At 42.3% G+C, this 18,161-nt stretch overlaps 1 protein-coding gene and 1 pseudogene across 1 annotated transcript in view; one reads left to right on the forward strand and one right to left on the reverse strand.

Moving 5' to 3' along the window:
* The window catches only part of TCEANC2 (transcription elongation factor A N-terminal and central domain containing 2), a 67,061-nt gene that overhangs the window by 279 nt on the left and 48,621 nt on the right, over positions 1 to 18,161 (forward strand). Inside the window, exon 2 of the mRNA XM_088835325.1 lies at positions 964 to 1,107. Coding sequence (XP_088691451.1) covers positions 1,006 to 1,107 — 102 coding nt within the window. The 5' untranslated portion in view covers positions 964 to 1,005. The remainder of the gene's footprint in view (positions 1 to 963; positions 1,108 to 18,161) is intronic.
* LOC129541578 (phosphoglycerate kinase 1 pseudogene) lies at positions 14,469 to 16,060 on the reverse strand (annotated as a pseudogene).

An 18,161-nucleotide genomic window follows, 5' to 3' on the forward strand; every position in this document is an offset into this window, starting at 1 on the left:
GATTAGAGCAGGACAGTCTTTAGGGTCCTTTGACCGTGGAGCAGTTCCTGGAGATGATTGGTTGTTGTGAGGACCCTGCTGAGATCTGGAGGAGGTTGTTGGATATTGGTTACAAGGGGAACCCTTGGGGTTGTGGCTTTGGTAGGGTAGTTGTTAAGAGAGCTTCAGTGAACCTGGGGGAAAGCTAACCCTACCACAACGCAACCTAAAATGGAAGAGGCTTTAGAAGTCACCAGGTTCAACGCCTGGCCCTCTACTGGTAGCCCCTTTACAGTGTGTGCTTCGGAAAGCTAGGTGAAGTGAAGTCGCTCAGTCGTGTCCGACTCTTTGCGACATCGTGGACTGTAGCCTACCAGGCTCCTCTGTCCATGGGATTTTCCAGGCAATAGTACTGGAGTGGATTGCCATTTCCTTCTCCAGGGGATCTTCCCAACCCAGGGATCGAACCCGGGTCTCCTGCATTGTAGACAGACACTTTACCGTCTGAGCCACCTCAGTTCAGTTCAGTCGCTCAGTCGTGTCCGACTCTGCGACCCCATGAATCACAGCACGCCAGGCCTCCCTTTCCATCACCAACTCCTGGAGTTCACTCAAACTCATGTCCATCGAGTCGGTGATGCCACCTGCTGCTGCTGTTGCTGCTAAGTCGCTTCAGTCGTGTCCGACTCTGTGCGACCCCATAGACTGCAGCCGACCAGGCTCCGCCATCCCTGGGATTCTCCAGGCAAGAACACTGGAGTGGGTTGCCATTTCTTCAGGAAGTAAACCGATCGTTGTATACAATTTTCAGTTTTTCGGAAGATGTTTCGTTTTTAAGAGGAAATCTTATTTTAAATACCACCCAAGAGTCCTAATAATTCAAGAACGCTTCCAGAGTATGTAGAACCCAATTATGTCACTTTAGGGAGCACACATCACTGAAGTTTTGATGACATTTTAGAACCTGCCCTCTTTGTTGAGCAGAACACGGTACAAGCACGTGAAGGTAGTTGGAGTCCCCTAGGAATGGATAAATTCGTCATTCGAACACCCAGAATTCAGAATAGTCCTCAGAAGAAAGATCCTGGAGGAAAGATTTACAAGCAGGCCACCATTGAATCTCTGAAGGTGAGAGGGGATCCGGGGAGAAAATGTACAAAGGACTGGGATGGCGAGGGGGTCTGGAGGAGTTCTACTATGGAAGACCTATGAATTCCTAATTTCTGTGCTTCCTCCCAACCGTGTTCCTGACTGCTCCAAATTTGTTTCCCCCATACCCTATTTATCAATTTCTGGACCTTTGTTCAATTCAGTTCAGTTCAGTCGCTCAGTCGTGTCTGACTCTTTGCGACCCCATGAATCGCAGCACGCCAGACCTCCCCGTCCATCACCAACTCCCGGAGTTCACTCAAACTCATGTCCATCGAGTCAGTGATGCCATCCAGCCATCTCATTCTCTGTTGTCCCCTTCTCCTCCCGCCCCCAGTCCTTCCCAGCATCAGAGTCTTTTCCAGTGAGTCAACTCGCCGCATGAGGTGGCCAAAGTATTGGAGTTTCAGCTTTAGCATCAGTCCTTCCAATGAACACCCCGGATTGATTTCCCCCAGAATGGACTGGTTGGATCTCCTTGCAGTCCTTTGTTGCTGCTGCTGCTGCTAAGTCACTTCAGTCGTGTCCGACTCTGTGTGACCCCATAGATGGCAGCCCACCAGGCTCCCCCGTCCCTGGGATTCTCCAGGCAAGAACACTGGAGTGGGTTGCCATTTCCTTCTCCATGCAGTCCTTTGTTACAGCCTTCTAATTACTTTAGCTTTGTGGTATGTTTCACTAACTGGTAGGATACATCCTCTTAAGTTATTCTTCTTTTCCAAAAGGTTCTTGTCTATTAAATGGAATGTTCAAGTACCAAATATGATTCGTGTACCTTGTACAAACTCAGTAAGATTGGGTGGTGATACCACCCCTCATATCATATTGAGTGGAACTGTATCACGTGGCCTTCACAGCCACAGCTGAGACTGAAAAAGAGACTGTTAAATTGGACTCTTTGCAGCCGCAAACTGTCTGACTTATGATGGCAAGGAAGAGGCAAGGCATCATGAATACAGTATAGACAACCAACAGTGAATCAATGAATGTAAGAACCCAATTAATGGTAATTATTGTTTCACTTAATAGTGAAGGACAGGGGAGCCTGAAGTGCTGCAGTTCATGGGGTCGCAAAGAGTTGGGCATGGCTTAGTGACTGAACAGCAACAAGTTACTTCACTAAAAACAAGCAGAAAACTGCTTGCAGTTAGTTCCCTTTGTCATCTTGAACCTCTCTTTCTACATTACGGACTTTTTCTTTCTGATTTCCTTTTTTGCTTCCTCTTTCCTCCATTAGACTGCTAATGTTTGTGCTCTGCAGAGCTTTGTCACATTTTATGTATTTGTCCAAGGTAATCTTATTTATCTTAAGGCTTGACATGCTGATGACTGCCAAACTTGCACCTCTGGCCTAGGTCTCTGAAGAGAGTGGGATCAGGGGCTAGAGAAAAATTTACAAAGACTGATGGTGTTGGGGGTCTTCTGAGTACTTGACGTAAGTACTCCGTTGGACTTTTAGATATACCACAGGTTTACCAGACCCAGATTAGAAAGCAATATAGGGAAGTGTAAACAAAAACCCTGGGTTCTAGGCCCTCCTGTGCAGCTGGGTGATCTTTAGCAAGTCATTTTCTAAACTGGGATCTCACTTTGTCCTTATCTAGGAAATGGGTAGTTGACCTATGTCAGAGTTTCTTCAAACAAACACTGTTGTCCTTTCGGGCAAGATAATTCTTCATCATTTGAAACTGTCCTGTGAGTTTTACAAAGTTGAGCATCTCTGGCCCTCAGACACTAAATGCCAGTAGCACCTCCCATTGTGATGACCAAAAATGCCCTCACGTATTTACAAGTAGCCCTTAGTTGAGACCTACTAAGCTCAAGATGATCTTTAAAATCCCCCCTAGTTTTGAAGTTTTGTGAATTCCTAGAACACATTGAAGTGTTTCAACTGTTTGGTCAGAGTATCCACGAATAATTATAGACTGTATATTGTATATAGTCACTGCTGTATATAATTCTCAGAGACAGTGGTGGGCAGGACTGTGGTATCAGACTGGAAGAAAAAAAGGGATAGTAGTAATTGACCTACATGTACACTCAACATACAAACACCAAGATTCTAATATACCTTCACCTGTCCCTTCTGCCCTTGGTGTCCCCAGGTGGGCCCCAGTTGAGAATCAGTGTGTGTGATGATGAGAATAAGTCATGTGAAGATTGTGGAGTCAGAATAAACAATAGGCATATGAAGTAACCTTCTCCTTCAGTGCAATGGCTTTTCTTCCAAACCTCCCATATTTATTTTATCCATATACCAAGTAACTGGGACTAGAAATTTAGAAACCACCCTTAATTCTTCTTCCTTATATCCAATTTTCAGTTTTGTCTCCTAAAAATCCTTTCTGCCCTTACATCTGTCTCTTTAAATTTCAAAATCTTTTTTAATTTAGAGCTGTTCTGTGGTCTGTTAACTTTGTCTCCCTGACTTTGGCATCCCCTATCATTACAACCTCCACACTTAAGTCAGAGATATAAGGCTTAAAAAAAAAAAATCTACTCAGATCACCTCCTTGTCAAAGGAAACCCTTCCCTCAGTGCTTTCAAATCACCTTTCGATAAAGACATTTCTTTACATGACACCAAAGGCCCTCTGTGACCTGGTACCTGCCTGCCCTGCTGCTCTTCTTATTACCTTCCGTCCAGTGTCAACCACTCACAGTTTCTCAAAGATGTGTTCTTTCATACCTCTGTACCTTTGCATATGCTGTTCTGTTTTCCTTGAATGGCTTTTTTCTCTTGTCTTAGAGGCAGTATGGTGTGGTAATTAACACAGACTCTGGAGCCAAACTGCCCATGTTAAAATTCCAGCTCTGCCACTTAAACTACCTGTGTGACCTTGGGCAAGTTAATCTCTCTGTGTCTTTCCTTATCTGTAAAATGGGATTAATAATAATATCTATTTAATAAATGAAGTGTGAGGTGAAAGTCATTATTTTATTTTATAATAATCTATATGGAATTCTCTAGGCCAGAATACTGGAGTGGGTAGCCATTCCCTTCTTCAGAGCATCTTCCCAACCCAGGGATTGAACGCAGGTTTCCCGCATTTTAGGCAGATTCTTTACCAGCTGAGCCACCAGGGAAGCCCATATAAATAGATCAGCAACTAGGATATACTGTATAGCACAGGGAATTCTAGCCATTATTTTATAATAACCTAAAATAAGCCTCATATCCTTCTCCATTAGAGGGCAGACAGAATGAAAATCAATTTCACAGAAAACTTACCAACCTGATCACATGGACCCCAGCCTTGTCTAACTCAATGAAACTATGAGTCATGCCATGTAGGGCCACCCAACATCATGGTGGATAGTTCTGACAAAATGTGGTCCACTGGAGAAGGGAATGGCAAACCACTTCAGTATTCTTGCCTTGAGAACCCCATGAACAGTATGAAAAGGCAAAAAGATAGGACACTGAGAGATGAACTCTCCAGGACTGTAGGTGCCCAATATGCTACTGGAGATTAGTGGAGAAATAACTACAGAAAGAATGGAGAGATGGAACCAAAGCAAAAACAACACCCAGTTTTGAATGTGATTGGTGATGGAAATAAAGTCCAATGCTATAAAGAGCAATATTGCATAGGAACCTGGAATGTTGGGTCCATGAATCAAGGCAAATTGGAAGTGGGTCAAACAGGAGATGGCAAGAGTGAACATCAACATTTTAGGAATCAGCGAACTAAAATATACTGGGATGGGTGAATTTAACTCATGACCATTATATCTATGACTGTGGGCAAGAATCCCTTAGAAAAAAATGGAGTAGCCATAATAGTCAACAAAATAGTCTGAAATGCAGTACTTGGGTGCAAACTCAAAAATGACAGAATGATCTCTGTCCATTTCCAAGGCAAACCATTCAATATCACAGTAATCCAAGTCTGTGCTCCGACCAGTAATGCCGAAGAAGCTGAGGTTGAACGGTTCTATGAAGACCTACAAGACCTTCTAGAACTAACACCCAAAAAAGATGTCCTTTTCATCTTTGGGGACTGGAATGCACAAGTAGGAAGTCAGGAGATACCTGGAGTAACAGGCAAATTTGGCCCTGGAGTACAAAACAAAGCAGGGCAAAAGCTAACAGAGTTTTGCCAAGAGAATGCACTGGTCATTACAAACACCCTCTTCCAACAACACCAGAGAAGACTCTACACATGGACATCACCAGATGGTCAATACCGAAATCAGATTGATTATATTCTTTGCAGCCAAAGATGGAGAAGCTCTATACAGTCAGCAAAAACAAGGCTGGGAGCTGACTGTGGCTCAGATCATGAACTCATTATTGTCAAATTCAGACTTAAATTGAAGAAAATAGGGAAGACCACTAGATCGTTCGGGTATGACCTAAATCAGATCCCTTAGGATTATACAGTGGAAGTGACAAATAGATTCAAGGGATTAGATTCTGATAGATTGCCTGAAGAACTATGGACAGAGGTTCATGACATTGTACAGGAGGCAGGGATCGGGACCATCCCCAAGAAAAAGAAATGCAAAAAGGCAAAATGGTTGTCTGAAGAGGTCTTACAAATAGCTGAGAAGAGAAGCGAAAGGCAAGGAGAAAAGGAAAGATATACCCATTTGAATGCAGAGTTCCAAAGAATAGCAAGGAGAGATAAGAAAGCCTTCCTCACTTCCTCAGTGATCAGTGCAAAGAGGGAAACAATAGAATGGGAAAGGCTAGAGATCTCTTCAAGAAAATTAGAGATACCAAGGGAACATTTCATGCAAAGATGGGCACAATAAAGGACAGAAACAGAAGGTATTAAGAAGAGGTGGCAAGAATACACTGAAGAACTATATAAAAAAGATCTTCATGATCCAGATAACCATAATGGTGTGATCACTCACTTAGAGCCAGACATCCTGGAATGCAAAGTCAGGTGGGCCTTAGGAAGCATCACTATGAACAAAGCTAGTGGAGGTGATGGAATTCCAGTTGAGCTATTTCAAATCTTCAAAGATGATGCTGTGAAAGTGCTGCACTCAATATGCGAGCAAATCTGGAAAACTCAGCAGTTCACTCCAATCCCAAAGAAAGGCAATGCCAAAGAATGCTCAAGCTACCTCACAATTGCATTTATCTCACATGCTAGCAAAGTAATGCTCAAAATTCTCCAAGCCAGGCTTCAATAGTATGTGAACCATGAACTTCCAGATGTTCAAGTTGGATTTGGAAAAGGCAGAGGAACCAGAGATCAAATTGCCAACATCTGCTGGATCATTGAAAAAGCAAGAGAGTTCCAGAAAAACATCTGCTTTATTGACTATGCCAAAGCCTTTGAGTGTGTGGATCACAATAAACTGTGGAAAATTCTTCAAGAAATGAGAATACCAGACCACCTGACCTGCCTCCTGAGAAGTCTGTATGCAACTCAAGAAGCAACAGTTAGAACTGGACATGGAACAATAGACTGGTTCCAAATCAGGAAAGGAGTATGTCAAGACTATATATTGTCACCCTGCTTATTTAACTTACATGCAGAGTACATCATGTGAAATGCCGGGCTGGATGTTGCACAAGCTGGAATCAAAATTGCCGGGAGAAATATCAACAACCTCAGATATGCAGATGACCACCCTTATGACAGAAAGTGAAGAAGACCTAATGAGCCTCTTGATGAAAGTGAAAGAGGAGAGTGAAAAATTTGGCTTAAAACTCAACATTCAGAAAACTAAGGTCATAGCATCTGGTCCCATCACGTCATGGCAAATAGATGGGGAAACAATGGAAACAGTGACAGACTTTATTTTTGAGGGCTCCAAAATCACTGCAGATGGTGACTGCAGCCATGAATTAAAAGATACTTGCTCCTTGGAAGAAAAGTTATGACCAACTTAGCATATTAAAAAGCAGAGACATTACTTTTCCAACAAAGGTCCATCTAGTCAAAGCTACGGTTTTTCCAGTAATCATGTATGGATGTGAGAGTTGAACTATAAAGAAAGCTGAGCACTGAAGAATTGATGCTTTTGAACTGTGGTGTTGGAGAAGACTCCTGAGAGTCCCTTGGACTGCAAGGAGATACAACCAGTCCATCCTAAAGGAAATCAGTCCTGAATATTCATTGGAAGGACTGATGCTGAAGCTGAAACTTCAGTTCTTTGGCCACCTGATTCAAAGAGCTGACTCATTTGAAAAGACCCTGATGCTGGAAAAGATTGAAGATGGGAGGAGAAAAAGATGACGGAAGATGAGATGGCTGTATGGCATCACCGGCTCGATGGACATGAGTTTGAGTAAGCTCTGGCAGTTGGTGATGGACAGGAAGCCTGGCATGCTGCAGTCCATGGGGTCACCAAGAACTGAAGTGAAAGTTGCTCAGTCGTGTCCGACTCTTTGTGACCCCATGGACTATACAGTCCTTGGAAGTCTCCAGGTCAGAATACCAGAGTGGGTAGCCTTTCCCTTCTCCAAGGAATCTTCCCAACACAGGAATCAAACCCAGGTCTCCCGCGTTGCAGGCAGATTCTTTACCAGCTTAACCACAAGAGAAGCCCAAGGATACTGGAGTGGGTAGCTTATCCCTTCTCCAGCGGAGTTTCCCGACCCAGGAATCAAACCAGGGTCTCCTGCATTGCAGATGGATTCTTTACCAACGGAGCTATCAGGGAAGCCCCATCTACATAGTAAGCTCATTGCAAAGTTTGAATGAGTCAATATATGTAAAGTGCTTGGAGCAGAACCTGGCTAGGACTAAGTACTATGTAAGTGTTTGTTGTTATCAGCTACTTTATGAAATCCTTTGTCCCGTGACCTAGTAAAGAGTCTCCTCTATTATAAGGTCTTTCCTAGCTACCCTCTGTCCCCCAAATACAGAGCCAATCTAATGACTGCCTTCTCTAAGCTATCCCTTTTTTTAACGTGCCCCAAGTACAAGTACACTTCTTGTACTTGTGCTATGTAAAAGGTGTTTTTCTTTTTTTAATTGGAGGATAATTACTTTACAGTATTGTGATGGAAACGTGTTCCTTTCCATGCATGTGTCCTGGTATACTCTCAGCATCTGGAAAGACTATGTCTTAATGTTTTTTTGTGACCCTAGTAGCTGTCATGGGACTTGGCATATAGAAGGCCGTGGTGCATTTTTCTGAATGACCAAATGAGCTAAAACTCTAAAAGCCTGGACTTGGCATATGAGACCCTTTCTCTTCTGTTCTGTCTGAGGTGCCATCTCACCTTATCTCTTTTTTTTTTTTTGGTAATTATTTTTTATTGGAGGTAAATTATTTTACAATATTATATTGGTTGGTTTTGCCATACATTGACATGAATTCGCCCCGGGTTTACATAAGTTCCCCCTCCTGAACCCCCCTCCCACCTCCCTCCTCCCTTTATCCTCCCTCCTCCCTTTATCCTCCCTCTGGGTCATCCCCGCATGCCAGCCCCGAGCATCCTATAACATGCATCGACCCTGAACTAGTGATTCGTTTCACATATGACAACATACGTGTTTCAATGCCATTCTCCCAAATCATCCCACCCTCACCCTCTCCCACAGAGTCCCAAAGACTGTTCTATACATCTGTGTCTTTTTTGCTGTCTCGTATACAGGGTTATCATTTGCATCTTTCTAAATTCCATATATATGCGTTAGTATACTGTATTGGTGTTTTTCTTTCTGGCTTACTTCACTCTGTATAATAGGCTCCAGTTTCATCCACCTCATTAGAACTGATTCAAATGTATTCTTTTTAATGGCTGAATAACTCACCTTATCTCTTATAGCTCCCCTTTAACAGGAATGCATTCCAGCCACGCCTCACTTCTTGCTCTTCTTTTTCTAAGCTCCTCTCTTTCATGTCTCCAGGCCTTTGACTTGATGTTGATCCCCTTTCCTGCATCTTTTACAGAGTGAATTCCTACTCATTTGTCAACCCACTCAAGTGAATCTTAGATTATAAGCTTCATAAATACAGGGACCTTGGGCATTTTATTTACCTTTCTACCCTTGGACCTAAGACAGTGTTCAGCACATATTAAGTGGTTAGTAAATACTTGTTAAAAAAGTGAATGCTGAAATGCTTTCTGGGGAGTTTAATCTTTCCCTCTTTGATATTCTCTTAGCACTTAGTTCAAATATCTGTTTTAGCACTTACCTTACTGTATTGTAATTGCCTGATTACCTGTAGTTTCCCCAGTCTATCATGAATTATTAGGACTTTGACTGCAGTATCTTACTGTGTTCTGATTCTGCTCTAGGCCCTAACACAGGGCCTGCTACATTGTATGTAAAAATTTATTGAGTAAACAATCATTATTACTTGGGGATGTTCTTGGTGGGTCTGGACAGTAAGTTACTCCACAAATGCTATTGTGAAACAGCTTTATACTCAGTTCTATGCTAGGTACTCTAAAGAAGATAAGAAAAATTTAAGATAAAAGTATTATCCTTTATGGGACTTCTTCTTAGGACATCATAAGAAATTAATAAGTAATGATACAAAATCATATGTGCTCCATTACAAAATTGTTGTTTAGACAGTAAGGGTCAAGAGTTAGGAGAGATCTCAGCGTCTGTTTTAGGGGTTGCTGCTGCTGCTAAGTCACTTCAGTCGTGTCCGACTCTGTGTGACCCCATAGACGGAAGCCCACCAGGCTCCCCCGTCCCTGGGATTCTCCAGGCAAGAACACTGGAGTGGGTTGCCATTTCCTTCGCAGTGTGTGAAAGTGAAGTCGCTCAGTCGTGTCCGACCCATAGCGACCCCACGGACTGCAGCCTACCAGGCTCCTCCATCCATGGGATTTTCTAGGCAAGAGTACTGGAGTGGCTTGCCATTGCTGTCTGCGGTTTTAGGGGTTCAGTTCAGTTCAGTTCAGTCACTCAGTCGTGTCCGACTCTTTGCGACCCCATGAATCACAGCACGCCAGGCCTCCCTGTCCATCACCAACTCCCGGAGTTCACTCAAACTCATGTCCATAGAGTCAGTGATGCCATCCAGCCATCTCATTCTCTGTTGTCCCCTTCTCCTCCCGCCCCCAACCTTTCCCAGCATCAGAGTCTTTTCCAGTGAGTCAACTCGCCGCATGAGGTGGCCAAAGTATTGGAGTTTCAGCTTTAGCATCAGTCCTTCCAATGAACACCCAGGATTGATCTCCTTTAGAATGGACTGGTTGGATCTCCTTGTAGTCCAAGGGACTCTCAAGAGTGTTCTCCAGCACCACAGTTCAAAAGCATCAATTCTTCGGCGATCAGCTTTCTTCACAGTCCAACTCTCACATCCATACATGACCACTGGAAAAACCATAGCCTTGACTAGACGGACCTTGGTTGGCAAAGCAATGTCTCTGCTTTTTAATATGCTATTTAGGTTGGTCATAACTTTCCTTCCAAGGAGTAAGCGTCTTTTAATTTCCTGGCTGCAATCAGCATCTACAGTGATTTTGGAGCCCCAAAAATTGAAGTCTGACACTGTTTCCACTGTTTCCCCATCTATTTCCCATGAAGTGATGGGACCAGATGCCATGATCTTCGTTTTCTGAATGTTGAGCTTCAAGCCAACCTTTTCACTCTCCTCTTTCACCTTCATCAAGAGGCTTTTGAGTTCCTCTTCACTTTCTGCCATAAGGGTGGTGTCATCTGCATATCTGAGGTTACTGATATTTCTCCCAGCAATCTTGATTCCAGCTTGTGCTTCTTCCAGCCCTGTGTTCCTCATGATGTACTCTGCATATAAGTTAAATAAGCAAGGTGACAATATACAGCCTTGACGTACTCCTTTTCCTATTTGGAACCAGTCTGTTGTTCCATGTACAGTTTTAGGGGTTAGAGTACCTTAAATAGATGGAAGGATTTGGCTAGGTAGAGGGAAGTTAGTGACGTCTAGCCATTCAATAGGAGAAGGCAGTGGCAAGCCACTCCAGTACTCTTGCCTAGAAAATCCCATGGATGGAGGAGCCTGGTAGGCTGCAGTCCATGGGGTCGCTAAGAGTCTAACATGACTAAGCGACTTCACTTTCACTTTTCACTTTCACACATTGGAGAAGGAAATGGCAACCCACTCCAGTGTTCCTGCCTGGAGAATCCCAGGGACAGGGGAGCCTGGTGGGCTTCCGTCTATGGGGTCCCACAGAGTCGGACACGACTGAAGTGACTTAGCAGCAGCAGCCATTCAGTAAGTTGTACCTACTGTTCCCTTTCCTTTATGCATGCACGCGTGCTTCCTTTCCTGTGTGCACAGTACAAATTTAAAACAAGTTAAATTTGAATTCTAGAGAGTTAGCTAGATCCACGTTTTGCCAAGTGACTCTTCCCACACACCACCATTATGTTTTAATGCTAAGAATTTGGTGAATGTTCAAGCCTCAATTTCGTTATCAGTAACATCAGAAATAGTATCTCACCTGCAGGGTTGTTATGAGGGCTAAATAAATAAATGCATGTTGAAAGGGCTAAACATTGTTCCTGGCACAAAATAAAAACTAATAAGTAGTTCTCTCTTTTCTTATATGGGAAAAAAGAGGCTTGTGTAGTAAACCTAGAGCTGAGAATGATGGTGGTGATGGTGATGATGATAGTAATGATTACTGCTTACATTTATTGAGCCTATTTCTGTGGGCCAGGCATTGTGCTAAGTGCTTTACACATAATTCTAACTCTAAATTCTAATAATAACACTGTGAAATGGATGCTTTTATCATTTATATTTTACAGATGAAAAAAATCTAAAGCACAGAGAGATTAAGTAGCTTGTCCAAAGTCATGAAGCTCTCAGTGGTGGAGCTGGGATTTGAACTAGACAATCTGGTTCCACAGTATGCCTCCTATAGGGAGAACTAAAAAAAATCGAGGTTTCTGAATGCCAGCAAAGGAGGTATAAAAATCTTGGGATATTAGGACCATTGTACTTCTGTTATCAGCATATTAGAAGTAATTTTGCCATAGCCTTATCACATTCAATGAAAGTGCTACTCATAGAGCTCATGTGGTGTGCATTTGAATAGTAAAGGTTAATTTGGTTAAATCTCTTCTTACTCCCTAAGGGAAAGTGATTTCTTCTGTTGGTTGCAATAGGAGATTTTTTAAATTGAAAGATTCTGAAATATGCCTATAATTTTAGGTTCTGCACTTAAGAATGCTCTGTAAGTATTCACTCCCCTTGTAGGACTGACTGGCCAATATTGTCCCTGCCCCCACCAGTGGAATGGTGCCCATGTTATTGCTTGTGAGTGGAGCATTTTCCCTCATTGGTTTTATCAAACCTTATATTTCAGCCATCCACAACTATAGGACCAAATGGGATTTTGGAAGCACCTTTTCTTTCTGGCAGTAACCATTGCACTACTCATAGTAGCTTTCCCACTGGTATCTCACGTCCACTTTCCTTTTTTTCCTCTAAATGTTTCAGATAAGAACTTGCAGTATCTATTTTGGGGCTCATATTTGGACAGAAATAGAGAAGCGTTCTTTGTCAGTATGTGGAATTCTTCTCTGGAACTAATTGCTGTATTTTTCTATTTTGGTCTAATATTTCAGATCTCAAGACTACTATACTTAGTCTTTGAGGGTAGAAATAACTGTTCAGTTACATCTGCTGATCCCCTGGAGAAGGAAATGGCCTACTCCATTACTCTTGCCTAGAAAATTCCATGGATGGAGGAGCCTTGTGGGCTACAGTCCATGGGGTCGCAAAGAGTTGGACACAACTAAGCGACTTAACTTCTTATATCTACTGTGCACTGAGGATAGAGAAATAAATTGTTCTGGCCCTCGACTTGTTCATAGTCTAGTGGAGAAGACAGCCTTGTAGATAAGTATTTGCAGAAAACACATATGCAGTAATTGATGTCTTTGCAGATTCCATGGGAGTTTGGTTAAATGTGGTTGGAGAGAGGCAAGAAAGTCTTTGTATAGTAGTTGATTCTTTAATGTCTTAAAGAATAAACAGATGTTTATCATGTGGTTCAGGCAGAGAAAGAGCATCCCAGGCAGAGGATGTCAAATACTGTGATTTGTTTAGGCAGTTTCAAATTGTTTGATGTATGTTGAGCCAGTGGTGAGGCTAAAAATGATGTCAGGAGCCAGGTCATGTAAGGCCTTTTATGCCATGCTAAAGAGCTTAAACGTCTCTAGTTCCATATGTTGAAATAATCTGATGTGGAACCCCCAACCTCATATCAGCCATGTAGAAATGCTCAATAAAAAATCTCCAATACAGGAATTACCCTGGCAGTACAGCAATTAAGACTCTATTGCAGGGGCCCAGGTTTGATCCCTGGTTAGGAACTAAGATCACACATGCCACATTGTGCTTCCAAAAAAAAAAAAACCACCAGCAAAAAGTCTCCAGAACAGAGCTGAGCTTGAAAAGAAAAAAGAGAAACCCTCAGGTGCCAGGAAGAGAGAGGAAATCCAAATGCAGAGCTGTAAGTGGGAGCTGAAGGTACAGGCATACCTTAGAGATATTTCAGGTTTGGTTCCAGACCACTGCAATAAAGTGAATTTTTTTGGTTTCCCAGTTAATACAAAAGTTATGTTTGAACTATACTGTATAATCTGTTAAGTGTGCAATAGCGTTATGTCTAAAAACATGTACATACCTTAATTTAAAAATATTTTATTGGTAAAAAATGCTAGCCATCATCTGAGCCTTCGGTGAGTTGGAATCTTTTTGCTGGGTCTTGCCTTTTGGAAGGTCTTGCCTAGATGTTATGGCTGCTGACTGATTAGGATGGTGGGTGCTAAAGTTTAGGGTGGCTGCGGCAGTTTCTTAAAACAGTGAAGTTTGCCATATCAGTTGACCCTTCCTTTCATGAATGATTTCTCTATAGTATGCAATGCTGTTTGATAGCATTTTACTCACAGTAGAACTTTCAAAATTGAAGCCAATCCTACCAGACTCTGCTGCTGCTTTATCAGCTAAGTGTATCTGATATTCTACATCCTTCCTTGTCATTTCAACAGACTTCACAGCATTTTCACCAGGAGTAGATTCCATCTCAAGAAACCGTCTTTGCTTATCCATAAGAAGTAACTCCTTATCTATTAAAGTTTAGTCATGGGATTGCAGCAATTCAGTCATACCCTCAACTCCACTCATAATTCTAGTTCTCTTGCACTTTCCACCACATCTGCAGTTACTTCTTTCACTGAAGTTTGGAACCCCTCAAAGTCATCCATGAAGTTTGGAATCAGCTTTTTCCAAATTCCAGTTAATGTTGATATTTTGACTTAATCTCATGAATCATGAATATTCTTTTTTTTTCCAGTTTCAATAGATCTTTTTATTTATTTAATATATCACCAACTTCATCTCCCTCTGTACCAATAATTGGAATTTCATCTTGTTTCCATGCTGAGTGGTGAAACAATGACAAAGCTAATCAGAATAAGCTACTTCAGAAAGAGAATTAAGCTAACACAGCCCACTTTCTTTTAACAGGTATAATATAAATATCTGTACTCTAGAATGCACAATGATTTAGTCTCTAAGAAATTCAAATGGGATCTTGAAGAATGTAGGCAATTCCCAGGTACAGCAAAGATGAGCTGAGATGTTCTGCAACTGTTTGAGGGTTCCTGGCACTACATCTCTTGGCTACTAGCTGATTCTTGACAAGGGGGAAGACATTAGCTAATGCCAAGTGGAGATGCAGACAGTGCTGTGTTTACTTAGGGGCTATGCACAGGAACCAGAAGGCAGAAAGGTACTAAACACTGCTGAGAGCATCCACTCCAGGAAGGACTTTACCTTCCAAGATCTCTAAACTGGCACCACCCCCAGTGCTCACATGACTGACTTTATCCTCCGTGTTCCATTTGGCACAGCAAGTAGCAGTGTCTCCACCACCTATGATGGTGATGCAGCCCCTGGAAGTGGCTTTCACCACCTCATCCATAAGGGCTTTGGTTCCTCGGGCAAAAGCTTCCCATTCAAATACACCCACAGGTCCATTCCACACGATCTGCTTAGCCCGAGCAACAGCCTCAGCATACCTCTTACTGCTCTCAGGACCACAGTCCAAGCCCATCCAGCCAGCAGGTATGCCAGAAGCCACGGTGGCTTGGCCAGTCTTAGCATTCTCATCAAACTTATCAGCAGTGACAAAGTCAACAGGCAAAGTAATCTTCACGCCATTCTTGTCAGCTTTGGACATCAGGTCTTTCACAATCTTGGATCTCTCTTCTTCAAACAGAGAAGTGCCAATCTCCATGTTGTTGAGCACCTTAAGGAAGGTAAAGGCCATTCCACCACCAATAATCATTTCATTGACTTTGTCCAGCATATTATTGATCAGCTGGATCTTGTCTGCAACTTTAGCTTCGCCCAGGATGGCCAGGAAGGGTCGCTCAGGGCTCTCCAAGGCCTTGGCAAAGTAGTTCAGCTCCTTCTTCATCAAAAAACCTCCAGCCTTCTTTGACAGATTTACTCCTACCATGGAGCTGTGGGCTCGGTGAGCAGTTCCAAAAGCATCATTGACATAAACATCCCCTAGCTTAGAAAGTGAAGCTCTGAAGGCTTCTATTTTGGTTGGCTCAGCTTTAACCTTGTTCCCAGAAGCATCTTTTCCCTTCCCTTCTTCCTCCAAATGAAAACGAAGGTTCTCCAGCAGGATGACAGACCCAGCAGCTGGGTCAGCACAAGCCTTTTCCACTTCTGGGCCCACACAGTCCTTCAAGAACAAAACATCTTTGCCCAGCAGAGATTTGAGTTCTACAGCAACTGGCTGCAAGGAGTACTTATCAGGCATGGGACACCATCAGGCCGGCCCAGGTGGCTCATAAGAACAACTGACTTGGCTCCATTGTCCAAGCAGTATTTGATGCTTGGAACAGCAGCCTTGATCCTCTGGTTGTTTGTTATCTGGTTGTTCTTCATAGGAACATTGAAGTCTACTCTCATGACGACCCGCTTCCCCTTCACATCAGCTTGTCCAGAGTCAGCTTATTAGAAAGCGACATCTTGGCGATTCAGCTTCAGCGAGAGGCCACAGGAATAGACAGCGGCAGCGACTGAGCGAATCATGAATATTCTTAACTGCATCTGGAATGATGAATTCTTTCCAGAAGATTTTCAATTTACTTTGCCACCAGAAAAATCACTATCTATGGTAGCTATAGCCTTATGAAATTTATCTCTAATGTATTTATCTATGTATGTATCCTAGAAATATATTTCTAGGACTTGAAAGTCAAAATTACTCCTTGCAACAGAATGGACATTGTATTAGCAGGCATGAAAACAACATTAGTTTCATTGTACATCTCTGTCAGAGCTCTTGAGTGAACAGGTTCATTAGTCAATGAGTAGTGATATTTTGAAAGGAATCTTTTTTTCTGAGTAATAGGTCTTGACCCTGGGCCTAAACTATTCGGTAAATCGTGTTGTAAACAAGTGTGCTGTCATCTAGGCTTTGTTACATTGACAGAACCCAGGAAGAGTAATTTGCATAATTAAGGGCCCAAGGATTTTCAAAATGACAAGTGAGCATTGGCTTCTGCTTTAAGTTGCCAGCTGCATTAGTCCCTAACAAGAGAGTCAACCAGTTCTTAGAAACTTTGAAGTTAGGCATTGACTTTTCCTCTCTAGCTATGCAAGTTCTAGATGTCATCTTCTTCCAGTATGAGACTGTTCTATCTACATTGAAAATCTGTTGTTTAGTGTTCATTAATTATCTTAGATAGATCCTCTGGATAGCTTGCTGCAGCTTCTACCTTAGCACTTGCTGCTTTACTTTGCACTTGTATATTATGGAAACAACTTCTTCCCCTAAACCTCATCAACCAACCTCTGCTGGCTTCAAACTCTTCTTCGGCAGTTTCCTCACCTCTCAGCCTTCATAGAGTTGAAGAGCATTAGCGCCTTGCTCCAGATTAGGCTTTGGCTTATGGGAATGTTGTAGTTAGTTTGATCTATGCAAACCACTAAAATGTTATCATATCAGCATTAAGTCTGTTCTGCTTTCTTATCATTTGTGTGTTCACTGGAGTAGCACTTTTAATTTCCATCAGGAACTTTTCCTTTGCATTTATGACTTGGTTAACTGTTTGATGCAAAACACCTAGCTTTTGGCCTGTCTTGGTTTTCAACATATTTTCCTCACTAAGCTTAATCATTTTTAGCTTTTGACTTTAAGTGAGAGTCAAGCTACTCTTCCTTTCACTTGAACACTTAGAGGCCATTGTAGGGCTGTTAATTAACCTAATTTCAATGTTGCTGTGTCTCAGGGAATAGGGAAGCCCAAGGAGCAGACAGAAATGGGGAAATGACTGGTTGGTGGAGCACTCAAAATATTTATCAGCTAAGTTTGGTGTCTTATATGGGCATGGTTTATGGCACCCCAAAAAACAATTAAAATAGTAACATCAAAGATCATTGATCACAGGTCATAACAAATATAATAATAATGGAAAAAGTTTGAAATGTTGCAGGAAATATCAAAATATGACAGACACGAAATGAACATCTGTTGGAAAAAATAACATCTGTAGGCTTGCTCATTGCAGGGTTGCCACAAACCTTCAATTTGTTAAAAAAAAAAAAGCAATATCTGCAAAGTGCAGTAAAGTGAAGTGCAATAAAACAAGGTATGCTTATATATAGTTTTATGGAAACCAGGTACAGAGTTTGGGGGCTGGGATTTTAGGGCCAGATGAGGATAGCAGATAAGGAGCTGGAAGTCAACATAAGGCTACCATATTTTTGAAAAATGAACTAGAAAAATTCCATCTGCCAGTCTAAGGAATCAGCATGAAGATTGTATCATGGTTTGGGTTCAAAAAAAGTTGACCCCATAATAAATTCTGTTCCGTTCCGGCGCTCATGTCCAACTCTTTGCGACCCTGTGGACTGTAGCCTACCAGGCTTCTCCGTCCATGGGATTCTCCAGGCAAGAATACTGGAGTTGGTTACCGTTTCCTTCTCCAGGGAATCTTCCCGACCCAGGGATCGAACCTGGGTCTCCCGCATTGGAGGCAGATGCTTTAACCTCTGAGCCACCAGGGAAGCCCCCATAGTAAATTAGAACCTCACAGTTGGTACTGTGTATGTATTTAACTTCATGCTATTTACAAAGCT

Source organism: Moschus berezovskii, chromosome 4, assembly GCF_049115385.1.
Source record: "Moschus berezovskii isolate FMDL1 chromosome 4, NW_MosBer_1.0, whole genome shotgun sequence".
Classification (NCBI taxonomy): domain Eukaryota; kingdom Metazoa; phylum Chordata; class Mammalia; order Artiodactyla; family Moschidae; genus Moschus; species Moschus berezovskii.